This window comes from Prunus mume, linkage group LG6 (genome assembly GCF_029339155.1).
Source record: "Prunus mume cultivar Tortuosa linkage group LG6, ASM2933915v1, whole genome shotgun sequence".
Lineage (NCBI taxonomy): Eukaryota > Viridiplantae > Streptophyta > Magnoliopsida > Rosales > Rosaceae > Prunus > Prunus mume.
In genome coordinates, this window is record NC_142703.1 from 4,202,128 (window position 1) to 4,216,321 (window position 14,194).

The window sequence follows — 14,194 nt, forward strand, 5'->3', positions numbered from 1 at the left end:
GAGGTATGTCTTCTTTATCTTTGAAACTAGGAGTTTTTTTGTCTATGTTTATATGCAACGTGATATAAGCAAAATAGGCAATCTGTTCACCCAGACCCAAAAAAAGAAAAATTGTATCCATATTTTGTTTTGTCTATCTGAATGCATCATCTTATTCAACAATTTCACGTATTAAAATTGCAGTTCTGTATTCTTCATTTGTTGTATTTTTCTTGCAGTTTTTTAGACTCATGTCCTCATTTCTTGGCTTGTTTTTGAACTGTAGGATGATGTATTATTCAAAGTGCTCTTGCATCTGCTTTGTGTACTTGTTGTGCAGAACAGTAAGGAATTAATATCCTAGTTTTCCATTGTTTTAAAAGTTATCATCATGGATTCCTTTTAACAAGATTTTTGGGTTTATATAGGGATGAAAAGGAAAAGGTTGCATTGGAGGATTCGAATGGCAATTTACTTTTCCGTGTCTCAGATCTTTTCAATCCTGTACTCTTGTTCCATCTTTTCCTACTAGAGGCAAGATGCATTAATCTTTCATTTGCTTCTTACCATCCTTTATGCATTCTCTTTTAGGTGCTTGCGTAAAGTGTGTGATTCATGGAGCTTATTTGTGGAATTTCTAGTGGATGGGCAAGCTACAAATCAATCATTTTGCAAGAAAAGAAAAGTTTCATTGGGTGGCTCGAGTTCCTGGGGAGAGGATTCTCTTGCACCAACAAAAAATCATCTTACATTTCTTGATGATGAACCTGATGAAGAAAATGAAAATGGCTGCAAGCATACCCAAAATGGAGGACAGTATTTCAAAGAAGCCAAAGAGTGCTTACTTTCACTTAAAATTTCTATTGAAGGTCTACACCAAAAGAATCTGTTTCCCTACAATCCTAATGTTCTTCTGAACCGGTACGTCTCTTTGAAATGAGTTTCATTCTGCTTCCCAGTAAACTAGTGATTGCTCTTACTATAGGGTTTGATTTTTATTTTGAATTTACTACAGTCAACTTCTTTCTTTCACTTTTAGTTCCCTTCGTTCCTCGTGATCACGACTTATCCAAACTAAACTGGTTTCTCTTTGCTTGCAGCTTAACAAGATTTCAGGAACTCTGTTTTGAGGAAGAGAAATAAACTTCTAAAAGAATGAACTTATCAGCACAGATTTTTGCAGAGCATCATTTATTCCTTTGAGTTGAAGTGATAAAATGAGATCTTGCCAACCAATGAGGCCAAATCTCGACGAAAACTCTTTGAGTTTCTTTGAGTCAGGCAACTGGGCCACAGTCAGACAATGCTGGAAAGAGTGCTTTGAGATCCTCATGACTCTTTGAGGCCATATATGGAGATTTTTAAGAAGTGAATGCACTTTGTGGATGAACGTTGTTACATTGAGCAGTGAAGGAATAGAAGAACAAGCTTTGTAGTTAAGGTAATTTAGATTCTATGTATAGAATTTCCAATTTTTTTCCTCAACGAGGATAGGCGAAGAAATCTAATTCGTAGCATAGTCAAATCCACCAGATGAAGTCAAAGTGATAAATGGTTCTGATCACATGTTCATGTTTGTTGTCTAGACCAGTAAAGCTGTTCTCCCACCTCCAGGATATTGCTAAAAAATACTCTTAAACATGAGCACCTGCTAATGCACTATACATATATTCGATATGAATAAACTATTGTCAAAGAAAATCACCTGATATTGGTGTAAATTAATTCTATCCAAACTATACCAGCTGCCAGAGGCAGATAGAAAAGGACTTTACCTGATCTCAAGTCTTCCTAATCTCAATTGTCAAAGAAAACTTTACCTGACATTATGTACCCCAAGTCTTCCTTATTATCTCAAACATTCTTCTCATTTCAAAATATAAACTTCTGGTTTCTTTTTCCTTGTTACTTTGGATGATGGCGAGAACAACGTTACTGGGCGGTTTTACTCGGTATTTTCTGAATTTTTTTTAAACATAGAATAGCCGCTCGGCTATACTCGGTTTTTAAAAAATATTCTGCGAATCGGACTCGGACTGAACTCATCACTACGAACGACTAGGGCGAGCAAGCCTGCAGATTTTGAGCAGGTGTTCGAGATATTGGCCTAGGCACTAGGGAGGAGGACAACGACACTGTGGAGTTTTGGGGGCCTAGGCAGCTGGGAGGATCTAGGCGGCACCTAGGCGGCTGGGTGGATCTAAGCAGCGCCTAGGCGGCATGGGCGGATCTAGGTGGCTCAGGCGGGTCTGGGAGCCGTGGCGGCACTAGACGGGAGGACACCGATGCGGGAGTTGGGCGGTGCCTAGGCGGCTGGAAGGATTTAGGCGGTGCCTTGGCCTCCTGGGAGGATCTAGGCGGCGCCTAGGCGGCTGGGAGGATCTAGGCGGCCTGGGCGGATCTAGGAGGCCCTAGGCGGATCTAGGCAGCCGGGAGTATCTAGATGGCCTGGGCGGGTCATGTCCATAGTTATAATCAACTTAGGCATCCATAGTTTTCCAAAAATTTACAAGCAGCAAAACAGAGAAAAGACGAGAATCATGGAGATTCCTTCGATCTGAACAACTCACGAGAGGAAGCAACCTCTTCTGTCGCCACTGAAGAAAGGATCTTGCCACCGCTGTACAATCAACAAAACATAACCAAATTTTCACAAAGAAGAAAAACAAACGCATTCAAATTTACAGATAAAAATACAGATAGAGAATTGTACGAAAGGGTTGCCATGTTGTAATTTCACGGAGAGAGCAAAATAAGAGAAGAGAGACAGAGCAATAGTATAAGATGGGAAGCTTTGTCTCTCTCGTGCGGAGGAACCTGTGTATAGTGAATATGAAGATGATTGCTAAACCCTAGCACACCTAACCCAGCAAGTCGGCAACTAGATTTGGCCTTCTCGTGGTCCATTATAAACTAGTTGATGCAGTCTCTCTGGCTCGGATAGATTTAACTGAACTCTCTGAGATAATAAGATAGAGGGCTCTTGGAAGTGAAAGCAAAGCTAGCTAGGCTGCAGTGCAGATACCCTTTTGTTGCTGATGGAGGAAAGAGGTAATTGATCCCATCCCTTAGAGAAGGAGACAAATGGAACCATTTAATTCTTTTTATCTACAGCAGCATGGTGTGTTGTCTGGTCAAAGTGGGGACATAAAAAAACTGGTATTAGTTTTAGGAGTGCAGAGAAAAGTGGTCACCTTCTCTCCAATTCCAATCTTCTTTTCTTGCTTGCAATTTGCACAGCTGAGGCTTCCCTCTACTATCCATGTTCTATGTATATCTCCTTTCACTTTTGTCAATGAATCCAAGGCAACAGTCACAGACTCACAGCATGCGGAGGGCTAAGACTTTGCTCGCTTCTTGTTTGATTTTTAAGGAGAAACACCAGAGACAGACAGATAAAGACGTTTTGCCCCTTCCTTTTGGTTTGGGCCGGTTACCGCCACAAGGCAAGAGATTCAGCTTTGGATGCTTCTCCTCCTAAATCCTAATGGGATGTTGGAGAAATAACAGTATAGCCGACCGGCTATACTTCTTTAATGTATTCGAGAGTATAGCCGCGCGGCTATACTCTGTAAATACATTCGAATAATATAAAAGTATAGCCGCTATTTAAATATGTTCCTAACAAACAAGAAACTCACAGAGGAATGTTGTCCGCGAATGAACTGAACGTACCGAGAACGAACACGAAGCTTGCACTCGCAGACAGCCATTTTGCTTCTCTATAAGCATTTCAAAGCATCAAAAACTCGGTCTTTAGGCTCTCTCTCAACCCAAGCTTCAAATTTTTTTTTTCTTCAGTTTTAGTTGCTGCGTTGATTCGATTGGTTGGGCTCTCTCAATGTCTGTTGAGGCAAAGCCTTTGTCCTCCGGGTTCGGCAACTACGTGCCTGGTGACCTGGACGACTGCATTTCGGTGAGTGTGGTTTCTCTTGTTTGGTTGTTGAGAAAATGTCAGGAAACCAGGAAGAAATTGAGTAATTTGTTTACTGGGAGGATCCAATTCGATTTAATTTCAAATTAGTGTTAGAATTGGTGAAACTCTCTTTCGATAAAATCAAAAGTAAAATAGATTTTTGTTGTTATAAAAGACAACATTCTAACAAGTGGTGTATTGATTCCATGGCAGACCAACACAAGACACACTGGTTCACCAATTGCAAGCCTCTTCTTTGTATTTGTTCGATGGTTAAAAACCGTCCATGTAAAGGCAACCAAGCAGAAAATGCAAGAGGACTTAAAGACTCCACTACCATACTCCCCAATTACACTCCCTTAAAGGAAGTCCTGTATAATAGGAACTTCTACTTATAGTTGTTCTTCCTACTGAGAGGAAGTCTATAAGGAGAAACAGTTATGCTAAGAGGAAATTCATGTAGAATACAACGTTTTGAGACCCTTAATCAAGTCCTAACTAAAATACGGGGATTTAACGCACGTTTACAAAGCCTGAGATCCCATCATGCACAACAAGTCTAAAACTACGGTTTCTCTTAAGGGACTTTTGTTGTAGTTTTACTTGTCGAAAAGAAAGCATAAGGAACATTTCCCCACACGTGGCAGCCAGGTTATCGACGATTCTACAATAGGCGGCCGCTGGAAAACCCGACTTTCTTGAACTTTTTCACGGTGTTAAATACACCTCCATAGGCTCAAAGGTTCATTGGTCACCTACGTAACTATTCCCCTGCTTGAATAATTGTTTATTTAACAAAACATAGATATTAAGTATATATTGTTTAATACACTAGAAGTCTAAAACTACAGTTTCTCTTAAGGGACTTTTGTTGTAGTTTCACTTCTCTTAAGGGAATTTCTCAAATGTTATATTATTTTATCTTTTGTGTGGTATTTTGTAGCAATCCTCTTCAGAATTTAGAGAGAATACAAGCTAAGTTCACAAGGAGGAGAAGCCATAGAAAAGCAGAACGCAGTGATGACTTTGATTGCACATTACGCTTGAAATTACTATATGAACCTGTCACAACTTTGGGGGCATTTCGTGCCTATTTCGGTCAATGGATCGAGGTGAGTGTTTTGCTATTACTGATTCTATTTAATTGAGTTAGTCTATATCTTCTAATCCCTTTTTAGTCCTTGACTTGTGTTAATTTTCCTAGATAACAAATGTCCTTTGTGCCGAACAGTTCTTTTCATTAGTCCTAGAACGCGTGCTTATAGCAATTGAATGAGATGCTGGTATTATTTGACATCAGAATTATTGCTTTATGGTTTTCTATACCTATGCTGTTTGTAATGGGCATGGTTGAGTCTGGCATTCTCACTTTTACAGAGTATAACAATTAGCGGATTTGCGGTTCTAGATTTTGGAAATAACAAAAATCCAAGTAAAATGAAATTACTAATCTATAAATATGAATTTAGGAAATCATTTTGGTGGGGCCATTCAAACTTTTACTTCCATCATGCATTCAATGCTAGGCATATATTTTAGGTTTGTGAGCATGATATGTGCTTCCTAATTTTTTGTGCTTAATTAGTGTTATAGCGTTCAGAATTTCCTTCAAAATCTTATTTCTATTTTTGTTAGTGTGACACTTAACAAAATTATACATAAGAACTTCCCAGAGGAATTTGCCGAAAGGAAGTTGGAGAATGATACAATGACAAACTTTGGTGTTGATTTGATGCCACTCTTTTCTTGTAAAGTGGAAATTACCAAGTAGATCTTTCATCCTCCTCCTTTCCTTCTTAATTTTTTAGTATATGCAGAATGTCATTTGTAAACTCCACTACCATGCTTCCTCCTTTCAAAGAAAAAAATAATTATTTATGAAAAAAGAACAAAAGGGATCCGTCTGGTGCCTAACGTGTCAAAAATAGTACAGCCGTCCGGCTATACAATTCTTTTAATAAAATCCGTAGGCTATACTATTTTGAATAATAAAACCCCCGTGTATAGCCGGGAGGGACCTTCTGGCGCTGGCGCCTAGCGCCCATTTTACCACGTGTCGAATAGTATAGCGCGGCGATACTAATTTTATAACAAAACCCGTAGTATAGCCGCTCGGCTATATTATTTATATAAAAAACAGTGACCACTTTGCCCGGCCCTAGATACAACCACGAGTCAAAATAGTATATCCACGCGGCTATACTAATTTTATAATAACAACCGTAGTAGGGCTATGCTATACGATTTTCATTTAAAACCCAGCGTATAGCCGCACGGCTATAATATTTATAATTAATAAAAAAGGACCGCTTTGTGCCAAGCGCCGCTTTGCCACATGTCAAAAACCGTATAGCCACTCGGTTATACTATTTTTATAATAAACCCTAAGTATAGCCGCATACGACTATACTTTTTTTTTTGAAAACCACAAGTGTAGCGCGACTATTTATTTATTATTATTTATAAAAAAGAGAACCCCGCCTCTCAAACACCTCATGGCAGAGGATCTAACGGCAATTCTCGGGCTCTAGCAGCCCTGATGTGCAATCCGAATCGGGCACCAGATGCTTCGATGTTCTCTTCAATCTTGGAACTTGGAATGACGTCAAAATGCATGGCCACCCTTATGTCTCCACAGAAACAGAAGATAAAGCCAAATCATACATCAATTGAATTTGTACTTGCATGCCATGACAATATATTGCAAAATCACCATCATTCATCAAAATGGTGATTTTGCAATATATTCGCCAACCAAAACAAGAATTTGGAACAAAGATTTATAGTAGTAAGGTCGTAATATTCTTCATGTAAAGTGTTTGTTTGAAAAGTGAAGCAATTACTAAAACCACTCCAACTAATCATGCCATTCGCTACGACAAATAATATGCGCAGTAACATAATTTAATAGCACTCGAGAGAACGAGATAGATCAAAGGCAAACATTCCCACGAAAAATATAAATTCAATAATTGAACTCTTAGATTGATTTACTACGAAATTTCTCTCTCTTCAATATTTGCTTTTGATATGTTGAAACGAGCAAATTAATAACACGAGAAATAGTTAGGCATAAAACCTAGTTTTTTTTAGAGGGTGCATTTGCTAACGCATGGAATCTCTTAATTATATTTAACTTTTCAAACTGACTTCAAAATCACTAGATTAACACACTAGCATGAAATATCGTTTATTGAGCCTCCCTTGGTGTAAAAGGACTATGACTTCATTAGCTAAAAGTGCTTTAGAAGAAGGATTGACCTCGAGTTCATTGACATCCTATTTTTTGTTGTTGTATTTATGGGTTAAACTTGTGTTATTTGTTATAAATTAAATTCATTTTTTTAAATTCATGTCTAATGGGCTAATAGCTAGAAATTATTAGAATGTGAGGTATTGGAAATAATTTAAATTCTTATTCTCCAATATCGCTTGAACAAATAAAATAATTAAAGAAATAGCTCGAGTCCAAGTGATGTTTCAGCCTCAAACCTTAAAATGATAAAACAGAACTGTATATTTAAAGCTTATAGCCGGGCGGCTATACTATAGAATATTTTAAACTTATAGCCGGGCGGCTATACTCGCCAAATATATTAGAATATTTTAAACTTATAGCCGGTCGGCTATACTTTCTAAATATATTCGAATATTTTAAAAGTTATACGCTTGAAATGTTAATATATTAGAATATTTTAAAAGTATAGCCGCGCGGCTATACCCTATGAACACGAAGCCTCAACTCGCAGAGGACGGAGGTTGTAGTCGAAGTTTCGCTTCTCTATCAACTCAAGCTTCGATTTGTTTTCTTCAGTTTCAGCTGCTTCGTCCTCCGGGTTCGGCACCGAAAAAAGACCCAACCAGCCTAAGAGGCCCGCCCAGCCGCCTAGCGCCCGCCCAGCCGTCTAGCCGCCCGCCTAGGCCCATTTTTTGGAGTCTAAAGCACAAGATGCCGAGGATAGACTCGAAACGGTTGCCTCTCAGGCTCAAAAGGTCATGCCCTGATGTACTCAATCCATCTTTGGTCTACAACATTTGTTAGAAGAAGGATTTACCTCGAGTTCATTGACATCCCTTTCACTATAAAAACTTGGCTTTTAAGGTTGAGGCAATGACCCTTCGATTTTGAAGGATAGGAAAGATTATTCAGCAAACATCTCCAATTTTGAAGGATTCAAAAGGTGAAATTTTTTTTAATCTGATCTCTTAACAATTTGTGTCTAATAATGGCTAATATGCTGTTAGAAAAACAGAGATAGAGGTGTGCATATCACTGTGTTGGTTGTAACATTTGGCTAATATGTACCTACAGGAACTATGAATATGTCTGTTTTCTAACTGTCCAGCATTCAGTCCCATATAGCATGGCTGGTCTAACAGATGTTCTATAAACTTAGCTTTCAATTCTAGCAAAATATGATGATCATACTATATATATGCTTAACAAAACCCTCCATTTTACCTATCGTGCTTTGATTCTATGAGCCACATACTCTCCATTCTCCCCTTGTATATATGGATGATTGAGTACATGCTAGATAGTGAAAGGTTTTGCTTTTTGATATACTCTTAGTGGTGCAATTGGTTGCTCTTATGTCTTTGTCAGAACCAAAGGCTCCTCTTGGTTAGCAGAATTCAAAGGAATATGGTTCCAGTGACGATCTAGTAGATGCAGCTTTGCCTGCTACTGAAGTCAAATAATCAGAACTGAGTATAAGGAATGGTACAAATAATCTTCACTATTATTATCAACAGTGTCTTCTGCATCACGATTCTCTTTCTTTGTTTTAATGGAAGTTTGTAACTTAAATTTGTGTTTCGTATGAAAAGAAAAATTATAAATTGCTCTTATTGTAGAGTTCATGCAATAGAATTGGGTTAGTAAAAGTGTTGAGACAGACTCGTTGTATCTACTCAGCATTTTTTGTTCAAAATATTTTGGATGTGTTATTAAAAGTGTGAAGATAGCATTTTGTTCCTATGGTAAATGGATGCTATATGTGCAATGCTTATGATTTCTTATCTCAGTTATAGGAGAAACAAAGACTTCCGTAGCTTCTGGAAATGAGCATATTGGGGAGAAGCGATTCACGGATGTCTTATTAATTGGTAAAACTTCTTATAAGAAGATGGAGTCCAAAATAGTGAAGGAGCCACGCACAGTTCAACAATGAGGCACCCATCACCTATTTCCAGTCCAGGCAAGGGATATGACTTACAAATTATTATTTTATTTATTTTGGAACTGCAGAATTGGTTATACTTGTGCTGTTGAACATAATCATGCAGATGGTGAAGAAAGAGATCTCGTGAATATTTTTGCTAGTCTCAGTCTAAAGCCTTCGAATCTTCCTGCTCAAGATGCTCCTTGGAAGTGGGTAACTTCTCCTTTTAAGATGTTACAAATGTGTATTCTATCATGATTTCAACAACTCATGTTGTGATTTGAATTAGAGTTAATATATTGTTTGGTATTAGAAGTTGATTAGAAAAATGTTGCTTGAGAATATGTGTGGTTTTTTTTTTTTTCAACTTAAATCTTCCAGTTGGATCGCTTTTGCATCCTATGTTGATGTTCAGAATGCACTGTTTTGTCATGGCTGCTGTTTTACATATTTACATATATCAAGTTAATTAGGTGCTCTCAAAAGCTTCATTGATGTTTCTTTCTTTAGGGGAGGCTTCATCCTTGATGCAGCCACACCTGGAGAATTCATTGGTGGGTTAAAGACTACCATGTAATGCCAGGAATCAAGCCAAACAAAAAAAATTAGAAATTCAGAGAGAATGAGAGGGGAAATTGGATCTTTCCAACTAACATGAACAAGACATTTTAATTAAAGACTACCAATAGATTGATAGTGTTCTTATGGTCAACAAGGACAAGAATTCCAGGGCTGCTCACCTTGAGTACACCTGATGAACCAGTGAGGAGTGTGTTTCTTTTAGTCTGCAATATATATGGAATGGTTGTGTTAGCGGTTTGGATTGGATCAGTTTTTAGTATTATATCGACCAATTTAAGAATTAATCTGTTGTCAAAAATTTTATAAAATAATACAAGCGATTGTTTAAACTATAAAAAGAAGATGTTTTCTCAAACACACTACTACGATGTCATAAAATTTAAACCACCATTAATTTGCAAAACAAGATTCTTTTTACATTGGGTTATATCTCGTTGTCTAGGTTGCCAATTTGTGGTTGAGCTGAGTGTCATTTGTTTCCACATGTCCTGTTGAGGGCATCTTTCGCAGTGGCAAGTGTTTCCTTAATTTAGCCCCCACGTCCCAAATGATCTAGAAACGACCAATTTTTAAATATTTTTTTATTACAAGGAATAAGCAATTTCTTTCTTTTGGGATGTGTTTCCCCCTTTTTCCAGCCACTTTAGTCGCGTGATCTAAGGTGCTCAAAGCTTGCCACGACCTCACCTCACCTAATGCATGCAAATCCTATCCCTTCTGCTGCCACATGTCATTGCATAACGGGATTTAAAAGTCACCACTCCCACCTTGCATAAAAAAATCAATTGAACATCAGAACTGCTATAAGTATGCCTCCATCACCTTCTTTGGTCTAAATATCCTTCACAAAATCTCTCCCTTGAACCAATTTGAAGTACTAAATGGCAATGGAATGGTCTCCTCAAGATGCCTTGAAAGCTTACTTACACACTCTTCATCTGGTAATTTTCTATATACATTAAATATACATTGGTGGTGTGGAATTATTTTTCCAGTTTTGTAATTTTCTCCTTCATGTATCTTTGCTAACTGATTCACTTAAATTAATGCAGTGTAAGGTCGACAAAGATGAAGACTTGAGCCTTGGAAATCACACAACCGCTACCAGTATTATCATAGAGCCAAAATGCATGGAATTTATATCAGCTTTGGCAGCTGGAAAGCGAGCAAGATTAATCCTGCAAATCACCTCTCAAGGCATAACGCCAGTGACAGTTTCACTGGCTGTGGCTGCAAAGCAAAGCGGAGGCCGACTAGTTGTGTGGATTAACAGTCAGGATGTGGATCGTGTGGAGGAAATTAGCAAAACCCTGTTTGTGGAACATGGTCTTGACGAGGTCATTGAGTATGTTTACGGCACTGATCCTTGTATGCTGGTGAAGCAGTTGAAGAACATAGATTTTGCGGTTGTTGACTTCAAGTTAAAAGATCACTTGAAATTGTTGAAGATTATGAACTTTAACCCAAATGGGTGCATGGTTGTAGGAACCAACGTTGATGACCCTGAGACTAAGAGGGATTTTGGAGGTCCAATGATTCTTGATCGAGTTTTTAAGGAGAAGAAAGGGTTTCGTTATGTGACTCTACCTTTAGGAGAAGGAATGGAGTTGACAAGATTTAGAGCCGTTGGGAATGGTGGCAAGTGCCATTGCCAGAGCAAGAGATATCAAAGATTTCATGTAACATTTGAAAATTGAAGCTCTTGTTTGTAGTTGTTATTTTTATTTTATATGTATATACATATAGGGAAAACCTAATTTTTTGGGTCACTTTCAAATTCAAGATATTATATTGGCAGCCCCGCCCCCCTCCACACCCTCCCACCGCCACCACAAACTCCTTGACAATTTCCAGCCCACCATATTCCCCTCACCAGTGGCCGATCCACAAAAGGGTGAGTGAAGATTATTGCCTTATTGCCTCTACGCATCCTTCTTCCCACCCATGAAGTACTCAGAACCTCCATTAAAGCTCTCAGCAGTTCACGTTTACCCTATACACAGTGGATAATAAACATGTACTATTATCAACTCATAATCAATATGAATCTTACAACTATTCTCACAAGAGGTAAACACCTGCCGAGCTCAAACAGCTCCTACTGGGATGAAGTTACCGTTATTGATTTGCATAAATTGATCAAATAATTTCTAACTTTTTGTCTTCTGTTTTATACACGAACAAATCCATATCCTATTGAACGCCCAAAAGCACAAGATGAGTTCTCCAATCAAAGGGCTAAACACTAAGCTGAGCATTAAAATGGTCTGGCAGAGACAAGTTTAACTATCTCTAGAATGAACAAATCCACAGCAACCAGTAATGTAATAAAAACAGTTCCAATAAACTATTTAAAGAATAGATCCTGATAATGTAATAAAAGACAGATTCTATTGCAGGTTCATTTTCCACATATTGTGGCTACATAACTTATCATGTAAAGTTTATCAAATAAAATAAAGCTACCAAGAAAAAGTTACCACATCAAATTCTTAAAACTTCTTTAGGATCATATCTTATCATCATTGTTCCAGGAAACAGTATCAATGAAGACCAAAAGATGCTAACTTATCCCAGGAAATTCATAATCACCAAGTGCAGCACCAAGTTGCAGAGAACAAAATCTGCAAAAGCCCGTTCTGGTGGTAAATCCTGCAGTTTTACACACAAACACTGATCAGGACGAGGATGGAAGAGGATAGGTCAAGGTGGGCAAAACAACATTACCAACTTTGTCAATTCCTTAATACATGATGAAGAAAAGCCGTCGAAAACGAAAAAACTGGTTTAGAGTGCACAAACTTGGCACAATTCAAAATTTGTGAATCAGACAGAAGGACAAGGAAGAAACAGAGTTTACCTTAAAGTCTTTGTTTTCTTTGTTCACTTGAATACGGAGACAAACTGCAAAAGAAGTAATCAGTTTCCGAGTTAACCTTCTCATGTCTAATATGAACTTTCACCCAACAAAGAAAAAAACTTCATCGTTCCCTTACCAGCGAGGACTGCTGTCCCTGTACAAGAAAGTACTCCTGAGAGAAAAGAGTTAAATGGGAATGATCCGACGAGAGCCATGTAAACTACCTGTTCATCAACAAAGTAGATAACCAAATCAAAGATTAAAGAAACCATATCAAGTTGCAAGAAAGCTAGCTTCCACCATTTATGGGTTGTTATTGTAGTAGTTAATGCATCATGGCATCATAGCATCATTAGAAATAGGTAGAAGATTATGCTGCAGTGGGAGTGGAAAAAAGAGTGGACATGGTAATCAACAATGACATAACATGGTAGCCAGACCGACCAGACCTGTTATTACAGAAAGAGAGGCTAAAGGCATTGATCCACGATATGTACCCCAACAAGGAGTCTTATATACCTTAACCTATGAAGAATGGACGCTCCAAGGTGGCCATGTGTGTGTCAGACATGTGTAGACACCAACACTAGAACATCAAGCCTTTAAACACCTAATTATTAATATTTCTCCCTGGAGCTTCAGATCCGTTGTTATATTAAACCAAATGGAGCTTCAGAAACCTCTTAAAGGCAATTCCGTTAACAACATTTACCAAATAGATGCACGCACAATGGTGCCATGTGGAATGCAAAACTATGTATACAATCAAACCGGAAGGAATACAAACTAATGATAGAAAAGACTGAAGCTTGATAACAAACCAGATAACTATACATTTATATTTTTTAAAAAAAGATAAGATTTTACTGATCCTAGCTATTCATATTGACCTAACTAAATAATAAGGGGTTCAAATGGAAAGGCAGTTCAAATTGCAAGCCTATCCAAGACTCCAAGATGCTTTCCCTTCTCCTCCTTGGTTTTGTTTTTTACTTTTTCTTTTTAAACCACAATTAACAAAATAAATATATATTTTTTTGAAAGCCATTTTATTCTGTTTAAAACTTTCCCTGTGCTTTGTTCTTGTTTCCTGGGGTTTTGTCCTCCGTTAATGAAATATCATTTTCGACAAAAGAAAAAAAAATTGAAAACCGATATGTTTGTCAATCCGAGAGACTATCAACTTACGTGATTTCAGATCAAACCAAAAGGAGAGAAAATAAAGATCCATTTACTTAAGATTAAATCAAAATGGGGCATTTCAATTTTGCACCTTTGACAATTACCCAAAGTTTCTAGGCACCCAAATATAGCAAATTAGTATATATATACACGGAGACAGGAAAATTGAGATCATGGAGTACCTGGATGAGAGCTGTGAACACAGCAAAACCAACATAGAGATCAATGATCTGCAAATTTATAAAAGAAATGACAAATTGGGTTAAGCATTTCTTCTCGTTATTTTGTGAATTCTTAGAGAGAGAAAGAGAGAGAAGAGAGAGACCTTGAGAGTGGTGGGAGTTGCAGAGTAAGCTGAGCGAAGAGAATCGAAGAGGACAAGGGCGTCCTTGGTCGTTGACGATGTCGATGCTTTCCCCATTTTTCTCTTCCTCTATACTTCACTCTTCTTCTTCGTCTGCTGCTTTCTTTCAGTATTAGATCGATCTAATACTTGACCACTCTGGTCGA

The 14,194-nt window shown here is 37.9% G+C and overlaps 2 protein-coding genes across 2 annotated transcripts; one reads left to right on the forward strand and one right to left on the reverse strand.

The window, feature by feature from the left end:
- The first annotated feature begins 10,212 nt into the window (after positions 1–10,212).
- LOC148915882 (uncharacterized) lies at positions 10,213–11,411 on the forward strand. Its single transcript, XM_089054381.1, has 2 exons — positions 10,213–10,583; positions 10,695–11,411. The coding sequence occupies exons 1-2, from the start codon at positions 10,524–10,526 to the stop codon at positions 11,337–11,339; spliced, it is 705 nt and encodes a 234-aa protein (XP_088910507.1). The 5' UTR covers positions 10,213–10,523; the 3' UTR covers positions 11,340–11,411.
- A 554-nt stretch (positions 11,412–11,965) lies between these two features.
- Positions 11,966–14,172, reverse strand: LOC103342703 (dolichyl-diphosphooligosaccharide--protein glycosyltransferase subunit DAD1-like). The gene is made up of 5 exons (XM_008246342.3): positions 14,010–14,172; positions 13,867–13,914; positions 12,639–12,726; positions 12,503–12,546; positions 11,966–12,294 (listed from the first exon to the last, which is right to left on the reverse strand). Exons 1-5 carry the CDS (start codon positions 14,103–14,105, stop codon positions 12,211–12,213), a joined length of 360 nt encoding a protein of 119 aa, XP_008244564.1. The 5' UTR covers positions 14,106–14,172; the 3' UTR covers positions 11,966–12,210.
- Positions 14,173–14,194: the final 22 nt, after the last annotated feature.